Here is a 13822-nt window from a genome sequence, read left to right as displayed (position 1 = left end):
AATTCCCAACATATCTCAACTCAGATGGCAGGTGGAAGAGTCACAAAACGATCGTCAAATGCGTGTGTGAGATGCCGGAGACAAAAAATCAAATGTTCCGGCTCACAGCCATGTGATGGTTGTAGCAAGCGGTGCGTCTTTATCCGTTATGTGTGCTCGATTGCAGTGCCGCGCCATCTATCCGATCAATGTATGCTAACCTCAATAGGAAGCTTTGTTGCATTTTTAATGACCGCGATCAGAAGATCCTGGTGACAAGAGGGTAAGTTAAATGAAGTCTGGGGACGAATCGATAACTCACATTGATCGCAGTTACATTCTAGAATTGCAGCAAAAGATTGCGCGCATAGAGCAGAACCAGAAGGGCCAAGCGAGCCCTTACAGTTCGAATTTCGAAACTCAACCCATCGGTGTGTCTTACTTCCTACTTAAATGGTTATCTACTAACCTACTGTAGATCCCAAAGATCACGATTATGTACCTTCTTTGGAGAGAACTAGGACCCCAGAGGAGCATGATGAACCTCAGGACCTGGAGGAACAAGACTCTGGGCTAGCCAACCCATTATCATCTGGTCCTCCAGCTTTTATGTCTGCAGCAAACGGCCGCACGTGTAGGTTACGCTAATCTTGTGGAATGCGCAACTCTTAACATCTACAGTCTATCTTGGAACATCATCCAACTGGTCTTTCACTCGGCGAGTTCTCAGCTTGGCACATCAGCACCTCTATCAGGATGCACTACCAACGGAAACTTTGCTATTTGATGAAACGACCTATGAACTGGGATGGGATGGGCTGCGAACAACCCCGGGCCTAGATGTTCCAGTTGTCCCGACTCGCGACCATACCATGTATCTGATCAATGCCGTGAAATTCCGGTGTGGGCAGTTGTATCACCTTTTCGAAGAAGATCAATTCATGGGCTCTTTGCAGCAGTTTTATTCGGGAGATGGGCAGTCCATGACAAATAGCTTGTGGTACATCCATTTTCTCCTCATCCTAGCTTTTGGGAAAGGATTCGTCCAGCCCAAGGCTCAAGGCAGAAAGCCACCAGGGGTGCACTATTTCGTCAAAGCTTTACAGCTTCTGCCCGATCCAACTGCTCTATATCGGGATCCTATGCTAGGAACGGAAATCCTATGTTGCATCGCCTTATACTACCAGTGTGTTGACTTTCGCACATCGGCACATAACTATGTGAGACCTTTAGAGAAATTGCTCATTTGAAAATGATGACTGACCTATACTCTAGATTGGCCAAGCAATGCGGATAGCTATGGCACAAGGAATGCACACTAATATGCCAGTCGAAGATTTAGGGCATGACATGGTCCAAAGATCCGGCAAAATCTGGTGGACTATTTACATTCTAGACCGAGAAATGACATCGTTAATGGGTCTACCTCAGTCTATCAACGACCGATATGTGCAAACCAAGCTCCCCACCTTTGCAGACCCGTCCGAAACAATGTCATTAGGCATGCACATCAAGTTGTCTCAGATCATCGCCGAGGTGAATGGCAGTAAGATTCCCCGAGCATCCATGGTAGATGATGATCCCTAACAAAAGGATAGCGATATATGTTGCCAATGGGCGTATCAATCGGGCTTTTCTACTTAGCACCAAAGCAGCATTGGCCAAAATTGCAGGGCTTGCCGATGAGCTTCGCGAGTCATTTCCGCTACACTTGGACCCAGCCAGTGGCGTTTCTCGAACATCAGCGTACTTACACCTTCAATATCACCAGGTCCGTGTCTTATTCCTTGTCAACTTCACTAATTTCTCACACGATATTCAGTGTATCATCCTGGCCACACGACCTCTCCTATTCTGCTTTCTCAAAATCCGCTTCGAGTCCCCAGAAAGCTGTTTAGAATCCCTCAATGCATCTCGAAATGTCCAAAACCTGATGCAAATGTGTCTTGAATCGGCGCAGCACATCATCGGCATTCTCTCTAATCTACACAGTCAAGGCCTCTTAGGTAAACATCCTTTGCTACAATAAGCTTCCTCGTCTAACGTCAGACTTCTAGAAACATTCCTCCCCTTTGATCTAGAATCAGTTTTTGTATCCACAATCATCCTTCTGATGGGCCCAGTAATCGACCCGCACTTACTAGAAAGTCATCCCAACTGGCTTGAGAAAGCCTACGCAATTTTCGACGAAATGATCAGAGACGGAAACCAAGTTGCTGCCTTTCGACGATCCGAGCTCCAGCAGCTACACGAGACATTATTAGGATGTATCTCCGGTGATCAGCCTCGACACCTAGCGGTTCCTGATTTCTTCCAGCAGGCTGATACTCTTCCTGGTCCAGCTTCCCCTTCTACAACACCGATCCCTGGGACTATACCTCAGTCTGTTCGATATGATGATACTCTTCTCCGACCAGATCCTGATTTGGATGTGGAGTGTGATTTTAGTACGATTTTGACTTCGGCTGAGATTATGGCTGTTGCGGATTCGATTGAAAGCTACGATACCGAGTGGGTGTCGAATGCGATGGTAGAACATAGTATATGGTAGAATGAATACCTAATGAATTGACGAATACAATATTGATATCTACTGATATTTCCAATGAACAGTATCATGTGCTAAGATAAATCCAAGCTGGTCTATTAGTTGAATGATAATGATACGTTGGATTTGGACATAAAGATGCAGTAAAAATTGATATATGTACCTACTCTTCTAATATCCAAATAATCTAAAGCTTAGACAAGACAGGCCGAATCTCAGAGAGCTCCTTCGACTCTCCAAGACGCCAGCTCACATCACCACCCCAATCCTTGCCCTTGCTGGGATCGGCATGCTTCCATTTCCACCGAGCTTCACGCTGTCGGCCATCCTGTAGGAAATCCGAAACCCACGATCCAAAGATAGGGAACATCTTGAACCCATGCCCGGAATCACCAGACAACAAAACAACCGACTCCGACGTCCCCGGGACAAAATCAATAATAAAGTCCGAGTCATCAGTATCAGCAAACCAGCAAAGCGACTTCTTAACCAGCGGCCGATTCGCAAGCGCGGGAAGCGTCTGCGCCAGCAACTTCCTCATTTGTCTCTCATCATTCTCCGGCACAAAAGCACTTTCCTCCAACGTGCCAGGCGCATGAGAAACCCCAGTCTTTGGATCCGTATTGATAAACCCTCCACCCATAGGACAAATCTTCAACAAGTTAGTCTTCGGATCCGGCTCAAAGAGAAATCCCAGATCACGAGCATAGGTGACAGGAATACCACGCAGCGCAGAAGTCTCTTCGTCCGTAAGATGAACATGCGCAACCGACCAAGACTTGGCCACCACCTGCTTCCCGATCTCCGGGACTAGACGACCGACTGCACCGCCCGCTGCGACAATCACCAACGAAGATGGATGGAACTTCCCATCCTTCGTTCGGATTCCGGAGCTCTTCTTGCCTTTCAGGGTACTGACGTAAACTATTTCGTCGACTGCGCCGCGTTTGCCGAGGTAGAAGCGCACGCCAGCTGCCTGTGCAGCTCGGTATACTCCTGCCAGGGCGTTCCCGGAGTGTGCATACCCGTCAAAGCGGTTCAGGTAGCCATTCCATCCGGTCAATGGGCCATCGAGTTGCCAGCAGGCTTGACGGATATCGTCTTCGCCCCTGAGGGGTATGAAATGTGATTTGATTTGCTTGTTTCCTTCTGCTGAAGCGCGGAATCTATTGAGGGTGTCTATGGCTTTCTGAGGTGCTTCACCAGACACGCAGTGGAGGAATCCAGTTTGGTGGAAATGAGGTGCGAAAAGAGGGGTTTTCCATGCGGCGATGGCTTTCTAATTAATCGATAAAACAAGATATTAGAAATAACTCGATTACTATACTTGAAGATAGTGACTTACAATTGTTAAATCAGTGTAGAATGGATCCTCGTATTCTGCGCGCACAATCTTATTCAGATCATTAGCCGCCGAAAAGCGCGGAGGGATGTGATCATCTCTCTCGAAGACGGAAATATTCGTAAAGCCTGAGCGAGTCAAATGAAGAGCGCTGGAGAGCCCAAAGGCTCCGCCGCCAACAATGATAATCGGGTCGGATTTGGAGATACCCATGGTGAAACGGCGATGGGAAACTTTTGCCAGGTGCAATAGTTCAATATCTATAGTCGATTAGCATCTCAATATATCCGATATACCTCAACGGCATCATTGCCGAATCCGGGGCTAGTGGGGGCATCGGGAGGGCTCCCGATCTGCTTTTTATTTTGATAGAGAACAATAATTCTATGAGTCACCTTATTGGGTATCAAAGCTTACTAGAAGGTGCAAATACAAATAGTATCGCATTGTAGCAAGAAGTGCTGACCTTTAAAAATAAAACTTGAGCACGGAGCAAAGAGCAAAGAAAACGCAAGCTAACCAGACTCCCTAGGCTCTCTCGACGAAGATTATCATCTCAAGCGAATCGCGCAAAGCCTTGCAGCCCTCATAGCTGCAGGCAACCAACTGGGTAACTTCTGATGGGGTAGGGACCCCACGGCCTAGTTCCCGCCCACGGCTAGAAATGGCCCCCTTGATAAAGTCCGCAGTTCTGTACTCTCCTGGGATTGGATCATGTGCAATAGCCAGTTGTAGATGCTTCCATCTAGCGATCCAGGCAGTCCAAGGTTGCGAATCTAGCTCCCAAACTTTAGTGCTGTGTAAAGCTGGGTCCTTAAAGACCATCACTGCGCCTCCAATTCGAACATATTCAAGTGCGTACTGAAGGGTGCTCGCAGTGTAAAATCCAGGCCCTAATTCATTATCTGAATTATGGCTGGTCCTTTCAGGGATGAAAAGAGCCAATGTCGATTCCAGTGCATTCAAGCCCAATCCTCGAAACCAAAGATTTTCTGATTCGAGAGGGGCACCCACGAGCTTCCTGATATCGGCTTCTAGCCAATTTATGTTCTTATCGAATCGTATCTTAACGCATTTAACATGGTCTGATGCTTGGGCACGAGAGGCCGGGTAGAGGTCGCGGAGACTGTGGGTTTCAAGGCTCCCTTTGATGGCCGCCGGCGTAGTACTAGGAGCTGTTGTCACGAAGGGTGAAGAAACGACTGTTGGATTGTTTCCAGAGGCCTTGGCCCAGATCGTGGGTGGCACGGTCCCTTCTTCTTCCCGTCGATTGAGTGGCCATAACAGGCCTACCCCAAAAGGAATGACTTCTATGTCATCCTCAATAACGTACGCAGGGTGGTCGATGGCTTGGACAAGTTCATCCAGACCCGCTAGCCATGCGAGGCTACGCAGAGGGCCAATGATTTCGGCAGATCCTATTATAGATGAAATTATCTGCTAAGTCTCCTAAACAAGGAAGCGAGGTCTAGGGCAGACTACTTACTGCGCTGCCCATTCTCGTCCAGCCACTCTTGAATATCCGCTGGGATCTCATCTTCAGGGTATCCTTCCTGCGATGTCCATACAGGTCTGAATCCATGCTTAACGAGGTTGCGGTGGTTGCGTGGCCAGCCTCGAGCTAGAACAGCGTCACCCTCATCGTAATCGGAATCAAAATGTTCCTTTTCCTCATGGTCATGGCCTTGTTGGGTTTCGCTATTTTCCATGGTGTTGAATAATTTATCTTCAGGTGACTTGAAAAACAGCTGTCGAACTACGGTTGTGCTGTCGGTAGGGGTTAGTGGCTCATCAGATGTTGAAAGTTGAAGCCGATGTTAATGACGGTATACGGTCGAGTGATAGGATGGATGTAGGAGATTCAGTCCGCCTTCGCTTTCGGTACCAGGGATTCTCTATTTTGTAGTAATTCGCTTATAGATGAATGGTAGTAGTTATAATAATACTATAATAATCCATTCTTCAATTTTGATCAAACATTATTTCTAAAATGGGAATCTACATAATGTAGTAGGAGCGACCTATTACCCATTGTAGTGACCATGTCCTAGGCTAAGCTTTATATCTAAAATAGTCTGTCCCATTATGTTAGAAATCTATAAATTATTCATCCATTTTATACCTGAAAGATATCAATAACCCCCATAGCGATACGAAATAATCTGCTGACCACAGATAATTTAGTTTATCTTTGTGATACTCCTACAAAAACCCAAATAGGCGCTGTCGGTAGGCGTACCGTCGATAACATGGTCGAGCAAGCCCGCCACCGGCAACTCTCCCATGCAGACATTACACGAACGAATAATCTGGAATACCAATAGAACCAGTTCAAATAGACTCTCCGGATTTTATTACTGTTTGTGGAGAAATTGGCCAGCAGCAATAATCACCCCGCATGGTGAGTTACCAAAGGCACCGGATGCTTGTCCGAGATGGCCTGCCCGAGATGCTATTTGGCTCTATACGAGGGGAATAACATTGCAAGATAAAGAAGCCGGTCCCTTCACCTAATTTGACATGAACAGAGGTCCGAAGTCATAATATCACGCAAAAGAGATGGGTAAATTCCTCCCTAGAAAGCCTCTAAGCGCTCTTCCGCGATGCACTCGGCCAACGAGCAACGTGAATGCCTCGATAACACTGCGATTTACCTCAACACTGCAAGCACACACACAAGCAAAGACTACTCCGAGCGCCCCACTACCACCTCTCTCTGTTTTACCGGCGCGTGTCTTGCTCAGATCCCTACTGGTATCTACGATATCGTCGAAGAGATTCCTCCTTATTCCTGCGCTTTCGTTCTTGTCCTTCCTATCCAAGCCTAACAGGATCTGGTTATTCGATGTGGATCGGAATCCAGTTTTGCATGGAATATTAAAGAAAACCTTTTACGATCAATTCTGTGCCGGAGAGAATGGGGCAGAGTGTAGATCCACCATCCGGGAAATGAAAGACATGGGATTCCGCGGCATGATTCTGACATACGCCGCTGAGACTGTGTTTGATCATAGTACTCAGGCTCAGAATGGACAGAGAGTTACTGCTTTAACAAGCAAGCAAGGGGATGTGTCCATCAATGCCCCGGTCTACCAATGTCCCAGCATCGAAGCTTGGCGGGAAGGGACAGTTCAGACTATCTACATGACAGAGGCAGAAGATTACCTCGCTGTCAAGTAAGTTGATCGGAACTCGCCATTTCATGGAGTAATGACTAACCATTTACAAGGCTAACAGGTGCTGGCGTCAAAGTCACCGAAGCTTTTGCCGCCGGAGAGTTGCCTCCGCAGCAAATGATGGATGCACTGGATGAGGTCTGTACCAAGGCCAAAGACCGAAAGGTTCGCATCCTCGTCGATGCCGAGTCTCAGCATTTCCAAAAAGGCATCTCACGCGTTGCTCTGGAACTTATGCGCAAATACAATCGCGACGGTTATGCCACCATCTACAATACCTACCAGGCATACCTCAAAAGCACACCAGTGACACTGGCCAATCATCTCGCTGTGGCAAATGAAGATGGATTCACCCTCGGCCTCAAGCTCGTGAGGGGTGCATACATGGCCACGGATGAACGGTCCCTGATCCACGACACAAAGGAAGACACCGACAACGCATATAATACGATAGCCCAGGGGGCGCTGAGAAAGAACATTGGAGAGTTTGGAGATAAGGGCAGCCGCGACTTCCCTTCGGTGAATCTCTTCCTGGCAAGTCACAACAAAGAAAGCGTGGTGGCTGCTCACCAGCTTCATAAGCATCGTGTCATGTCTGGCTTGCCTACTGTTCCTGTGCGCTTCGCACAACTCCATGGTATGTCTGATGAGGTTAGCTTTTCGCTGCTTCAGATGAATGATGGCGATGGAACACCAGAAGTTTACAAATGCTCTACTTGGGGAAGTATGGGTGAATGCCTGGCCTATCTTCTTCGTCGGGCAATTGAAAATCGTGATGCTGTTCTCCGGACGGATAGCGAGTATCGAGCGTTAAAGAAGGAGGCTTTTCGCAGAGCGAAGGCGGTGTTTTCTCTTTCGTCATCTCCATAGCGGACCAAATATATGAATTTATGATCTGCATGACCCGGCTGTGTATATGTTCCGGAGTACGGAGTAATGACATAGTTTGATGTCTGTTTAGGTAAAGATTTGCATCTACGGATGATCCGTGGACAGTGCTATTCTCGTTAGCATCGATAGTTGGAAACTTTCTGGAATAGAGCAGTAATAAACTAGGGAATTTGGGCTGGTGATCGCTGGTTTTCCTTATCATTGTAGGTACACTGGAGCTCACCGCAATGATGACGTGATGATACTAGGGAAGACAAGAATGCCGAGTATGTTTCACCGAGTCACTGTTAACACCGTTAGAGCCGAAACTTGCATCATATAGGCCATTAAAAAAGGCAGGTGGGGAAAGGGATGCACGAGATAAGACATATTCTCTGAATGGAAGGGGCTGGACGCCGAATTTGACTTGAGGTTCACAGCCCTCTCATCTCAACACGAGGGGCTCCAAGAACTAGGGGAAGTGGATTTGAGGTATTAAATATCAAATCAACGTATAGCTGATAAATGGATTGGAAGTATAAAGCTATTGTGAAGAATCCTATTTGCCGGGGAAATCTTGGAACGGATGGAGCTATGCCGAGCCCCGTGGTGTTGATGAAAGCCTAAACTCCACTTATTATCGGATTTGCGAAGCTGGTTGGTTCATTGGTAGACCTCCAAAGCTTGGTAAGCTTATCTTGTGGGTCCCTAGCCCTAGCCCTACATAGGTATAGAGGTACTCTCCAGTCTGGGGCGCCTCGTTTTAGGATTCGGGGGGTTTTATGCCGGGGTAATTCTGCTTTGATTCCATTATCCTCCTTTGGAATACTTAGCTGAAGTTTCCAAACTGATCTGAAAACCTTTCAATAACTATAGTTGAAACTTATAGAGTGAACGCCATGGCCCCCCTCAAAGGGAAGTCATTGAGCCTCGTCATCGGCCTCGTTGGCGCTGTCGGATTCGTACTACAAGGTTACGACCAGGCAGTGGCTAATGGATTGTTAACACTGCGCTCTTTTATCGCCGTCTTTCCTCAAATCGATACCGTGAATACTAGCGGTAGTGAGAAAGCTCACAACTCTAAGATTCAAGGTATCTACTCAGATAAATTGGTTGTTACAGCTTAACTATGACAATGCTGACCATCGCAAGGCACAACGGTAGCTATATATGAAGTTGGATGTGCACTAGGTGCAGGTTCCTGCGCCTTTCTTGGTGACAGACTTGGTCGTCGCAAGACTATCTTTCTTGCCGGATGCATAGCCCTAGTTGGTATAGCCATTCAAGCAAGTCCCTTCTCGCTCGGCCAACTTATTGCTGGCAGAGTCATTACTGGTAAAGCCCCAACCTATTATTAAACAATTACAACAAGCTAACCAGTAACTAAATAGGTCTCGGTGTTGGTGGCTTCACCGCTACAATCCCAATGTACGTATCCGAGTCATCTGGGGCAGAGGCACGTGGACGAATGGTTCTGCTAGAGGGATGGTTTGCGATCGGCGGAGTTGCTCTCGCAACATGGTTAGAGTTCGGACTCTACTATGTCAGCGACAACTCCGCCAGCTGGCGCTTCCCCATTGCATTCCAAGGCCTCTTTGGCCTCGTTGTTGTAGTGTGTGTCATGCTCCTACCTGAGTCTCCCCGCTGGCTCGCTCGTGTCGGTCGCTTCGGTGAGGCAGCTGAAGTGCTGGCGCGCATGGAGAATGTACCTATCGACTCCGAGCGTGTCCCACAAGAACTGGAAATTATCCGACAGTCACTTGCAATTGACGAGAACACCGAATCGGCAGGATCTTCCTCGCCATTTGCGCTCACGAAGAACCGCCACCTGCACCGTACAGTTATTGCCGTTGGTGTGAACATTCTGGCGCAGATGACCGGTGTCAATATCATCACTTTCTACTCTGATACTATCTTCGAGTCCGACCTAGGTTACTCAGGTACACTCTCGCGAGTCATCACCGGATGTCTGCAAATATGGCAATTCTTGGCTGCAGGCCTGGCTGTTCTACTCATTGATCGTCTCGGACGTCGTCCACTGCTTATAACTGCCGCTGTAGGTATGACCGTTGCCCAGGCATGTCTGGCTGGGCTATCGAGCGATCTTGGAAATAGGTCTGCAGCTGGCGCATCACTCTTGTTCTACTTTGTAGCGCTCTTCTGCTTCCCTATTGGACTTTTCCTTGTCCCATTCATGTATGCCGCAGAGATCGCACCGCTACGCACTCGTGCTAAAGTTACTGCCATGTCAGCTGCGGCAAACTGGCTCTTCAACTTCGTGTTGGCAGAGGTGAGCCCTGTTGGCTTCGCTACGATCCACTGGCGGTACTACATTGTCTATGCGTGTATTAGCGCATTTGCTTGCTTGTGCTTCTATTTGTTCTGCCCTGAGACTAAAGGCCGTACACTGGAGGAGATAGATGATATTTTCGTTCAGTCGAAGTCTGTCTTTGATACTGTTCGAATTGCACAGGAGATGCCTTACCAGGCGGAAGTTCTTGTGCACGTCAACGATACTGAGAAGGGTGGGCTGGAGGCTACGCAGATGGAGAATGCTTGAAAATGATATGAAGATGCTCGAGATTATGTGATTCATGTTCAGTTTTATTTAGAATCTTATGATGAGTTATGTATTCAAGTTTCTAGGTAGTCAGACAACAAATTTCTCTATTCAACCTGATAAGTTGGCATGAAAAGCAGACCGCAACTCCATATTCGTCAAGCACCCAATCCCAAACGCAGGAATGATGCGGAAACAACGTAACAAAGTGGACGAGGGAAGATATTGCTGCGAATGCTTCACCCTTTCGAGAAAAGGCATAGTATATTGTCGCGTATACATATCCAATGCCAGCAAATGCAGCGGAGTAGCAACTAGCTGGGTCAGGACTGGCACGGTCAACTGCGTGATGATCGGCTTTGCGTGGGGATGGGCCGCCAAGCTGTCGGGGATGGCATCCGACAGCCACGGGGCCAACGTAAATGACCCAAAGATGGTCACACCATCTCGTACGAGAAATATAGCAGCTGCAGTTCGTGCCAATGATTTGTTCTGGGGGAGTACACAGACACTTGCTTTCGATGTCTTGGCATCGGGACCGTTGCCGGTACCGTACTCCTCCGCAAATCGGATGTCCTTCCACAGCGCTAGCGGTACGTTCGCCATCATAGTCGTGGCAAAAGTGATCGTCCCCGCGGCTGTTATCTCAAATTTGCGACTGATTGTGTCGGTCACATTTGCGACGGAATAAGTTGCCGCGTAGAGGGCCCAGACGATACCGAAGGGTCGTTGGAAGACAAACAGACTCGGCTGCCGGAGGGCCCCAAGGGCATGCCGACGAAGTCCGCGGAGGATGGGTTGTTTGAAGGCAGCTTGCTCGACAAGCGCTCTGGGTGCTTGTTAGCACAGAATCAGCGCGCTTAGAATTTAGACGAACCTATCAATTATTGCCACTGCAGGTGTCACTAGGGACGCCGAGGCTGCTGCCGCGGCGAGGTCGCCTCCAAGCTGTCCTAGTTGCTGGTTCCTCCATTGAGCTTCATTTGATTGTGTTTCTTGTTGCATAATGATAATCTGACGTACGTAGTTCCTAGTCTTATGCCTATCTACTTTAAGAATATAGGATTACACTACCTAATTCAGCCTGATAAGAGCACCGGATGGCCTCCCGATGCTGCAGATCTCGAACAGCAACTATGCATTTAGCTTAATCTTGCACATCAGAGCTCAAGCTCACTGTAATTATTATGTGGGGTAAACGGGGAAGCCCCCGATATTTCTAGGAGTCGTTGACGTTTAAATCAATCTGTTCGTCGTCTCAAATTGATTTACATTGCAATTCACACGACTCAACCCTGCTATTCACCATGTCTACCACACTCATGAGACTTCGCTCAGGACGGCCTACTGGCTCTCGCCTGCGCTCCATTCCTGCGGCTCTCTCTATTCAAACTCGTGCTAAAACTACTATGCCATTCCGCCTCCCCGATGCTCGAAACGAACCAAACGTGAGTGTGATCGAACTATTTAACCCACCTCCATGCTAATCATACAATAGCCTCTATACAAGAAAGGCTCCCCGGAGCGCGCCAAGCTTGAAGAAGCATTGGCTAAGCTCCGTTCTCAGCTGCCCGTGCGGAGTGAGCTCTTCTATGATGGAAAACTCCAGGCCAGCTCCAAGTCTTGGGATCAACCATTACCCGCGGAACATGCCACTACGTTCACAAACTACCCACTTGCCACCGATGAGCAGACCCGAGCTGCTATTGATCTAGCTCTGGAGGCAAAGCAAAGCTGGCAAGATACTCCATTTGTTGATCGAGCTTCGATCTTCCTTAAGGCAGCCGAGCTACTATGCACCAAATACCGATACGAGATTATTGCAGCTACAATGCTTGGACAAGGAAAGAATATCTGGCAGGGAGAAATTGATGCGGCGGCTGAAGTGGCGGATTTCTTCCGCCTGAACTGCAACTGGGCGGCTGAAATCCTGGAGAAGCAGCCAACTCGTGGGACTGATGGCATGTGGAGGTAAATTTACATCGAGTATTGATATTTCATGAGAGCTTTTGCTAATTAATCGCAGTCGCATCGACTACCGTCCTCTCGAAGGCTTCGTTTACGCCGTCTCTCCATTCAACTTTACAGCCATTGGTGGCAACCTGATCTGCGGGCCTGCGCTGATGGGCAACGTGGTGCTGTGGAAACCTTCGGCATCTAACGTTTACGCCAGCTCTTTGCTCTACAAGATTCTTCTGGAGGCTGGTCTCCCTCCCAATGTAATTCAGTTTGTCACCGGTGACCCTGAAGCCATTACTGAGACTGTTCTTTCGCACCGTGACTTTGCCGGCTTGAACTTCATTGGCTCTTCCGATGTTTTCCGTTCTCTGTATGGCAAGATTGGCCAGGGTGTTGCTGCGAAGAAATACCGCGAGTTCCCTCGCTTCGTTGCCGAGACCAGCGGAAAGAATTTCCATCTTGTTCACCCCTCGGCCGATATCACTAGTGCAGTCAACCACACCATCCGCGGCTCATTCGAATACCAGGGCCAGAAATGCTCCGCCACATCTCGTCTCTACCTGCCTGAGTCTCGTGCAGAGGAGTTCCTTACTCAGTTGAAGGCTGGAATCAAGGAGATCACCATCGGAAACCCGGACAAGGACTTGGAGGCATTCATGGGCCCCGTGATCCACCGTGGGTCATTCGAGAAGATCAAGTCTATCATCGATGCTAGCAACAAGGACCCCTCGCTGAAGCTTATTGCGGGTGGTACTTATGATGATTCTGTTGGATACTACGTACACCCTACTGTGTACCAAGCAGATTCACCAGATCACCGTCTCTTCAATGAGGAGATCTTCGGCCCCGTGCTGGCTGTGCATATTTACAAGGATGCTGAATGGGCTTCTACCTTGAAGTCTGTTGATCAGAATGGAGGTGGCTTTGCTTTGACTGGTGCTGTCTTTGCCAAGGATCGCGTTGCTATCCGTCAAGCTGAAGATGCACTCCGATACTCTGCCGGCAACTTCTATATCAGTATGTATCACAGTACCCAAGTGAATTGTCATATCTAACCGCTTAATACAGATTGCAAGACAACCGCTGCTCTTATCGGACAACAGTCTTTCGGTGGTGCGCGTGCTAGCGGAACTAACGACAAGGCTGGTAGCTCTGACCCTCTTCGTCGTTTTGTTAGCCCGCGGTTGATTAAGGAGGAATTCTTTGGTCAGGATGGATTCACTTACCCTAGCAACCACTAAGCGTGTGGGGTATAAAATGGATGAATAGTTAATAGATTTCTAACATAACGAGACTGACTATATGTACACCACTCCATTTTAGGTATAAAATTGGCTTGGTCACTACAATAGGAAATAGGTCGCTCCTGCCAGTAGGGAAAGATTATG

General features: G+C 48.1%; 7 protein-coding genes across 7 annotated transcripts; 4 read left to right on the top strand and 3 right to left on the bottom strand.

The window, feature by feature from the left end:
• Positions 1-58: 58 nt before the first annotated feature.
• Positions 59-2530, top strand: PGRI_041060 (fungal specific transcription factor domain-containing protein; the record flags this gene model as incomplete). Its single annotated transcript, XM_040791819.1, has 9 exons — positions 59-66; positions 126-131; positions 209-262; positions 313-410; positions 458-613; positions 661-1199; positions 1255-1525; positions 1578-1985; positions 2037-2530. The coding sequence occupies 9 exons, from the start codon at positions 59-61 to the stop codon at positions 2528-2530; spliced, it is 2034 nt and encodes a 677-aa protein (XP_040643729.1).
• Positions 2531-2714: 184 nt separating this feature from the next.
• On the bottom strand, positions 2715-4082 carry PGRI_041050 (NAD(P)/FAD-dependent oxidoreductase; the record flags this gene model as incomplete). Its single annotated transcript, XM_040791818.1, has 2 exons — positions 2715-3806; positions 3873-4082. The coding sequence occupies 2 exons, from the start codon at positions 4080-4082 to the stop codon at positions 2715-2717; spliced, it is 1302 nt and encodes a 433-aa protein (XP_040643728.1).
• A 315-nt stretch (positions 4083-4397) lies between these two features.
• On the bottom strand, positions 4398-5578 carry PGRI_041040 (uncharacterized protein; the record flags this gene model as incomplete). Its single annotated transcript, XM_040791817.1, has 2 exons — positions 4398-5287; positions 5356-5578. The coding sequence occupies 2 exons, from the start codon at positions 5576-5578 to the stop codon at positions 4398-4400; spliced, it is 1113 nt and encodes a 370-aa protein (XP_040643727.1).
• A 1240-nt stretch (positions 5579-6818) lies between these two features.
• PGRI_041030 (proline dehydrogenase family protein) lies at positions 6819-7915 on the top strand (the record flags this gene model as incomplete). The annotated part of the gene is made up of 2 exons (XM_040791816.1): positions 6819-7045; positions 7099-7915. 2 exons carry the CDS (start codon positions 6819-6821, stop codon positions 7913-7915), a joined length of 1044 nt encoding a protein of 347 aa, XP_040643726.1.
• Positions 7916-8814: 899 nt separating this feature from the next.
• PGRI_041020 (sugar porter family MFS transporter) lies at positions 8815-10475 on the top strand (the record flags this gene model as incomplete). Its single annotated transcript, XM_040791815.1, has 3 exons — positions 8815-9007; positions 9068-9250; positions 9307-10475. 3 exons carry the CDS (start codon positions 8815-8817, stop codon positions 10473-10475), a joined length of 1545 nt encoding a protein of 514 aa, XP_040643725.1.
• Positions 10476-10586: 111 nt separating this feature from the next.
• Positions 10587-11480, bottom strand: PGRI_041010 (uncharacterized protein; the record flags this gene model as incomplete). The annotated part of the gene is made up of 2 exons (XM_040791814.1): positions 10587-11304; positions 11353-11480. The coding sequence occupies 2 exons, from the start codon at positions 11478-11480 to the stop codon at positions 10587-10589; spliced, it is 846 nt and encodes a 281-aa protein (XP_040643724.1).
• A 302-nt stretch (positions 11481-11782) lies between these two features.
• Positions 11783-13675, top strand: PGRI_041000 (Aldehyde/histidinol dehydrogenase; the record flags this gene model as incomplete). The annotated part of the gene is made up of 4 exons (XM_040791813.1): positions 11783-11923; positions 11974-12446; positions 12502-13451; positions 13503-13675. 4 exons carry the CDS (start codon positions 11783-11785, stop codon positions 13673-13675), a joined length of 1737 nt encoding a protein of 578 aa, XP_040643723.1.
• Between the last annotated feature and the right edge of the window lie 147 nt (positions 13676-13822).

This window comes from Penicillium griseofulvum, assembly GCF_001561935.1.
Source record: "Penicillium griseofulvum strain PG3 chromosome Unknown contig_89, whole genome shotgun sequence".
NCBI lineage: Eukaryota > Fungi > Ascomycota > Eurotiomycetes > Eurotiales > Aspergillaceae > Penicillium > Penicillium griseofulvum.
The sequence above is the reverse complement of the archived record's forward strand: the minus strand, read 5'-3'. Positions and strand labels throughout refer to the sequence as shown.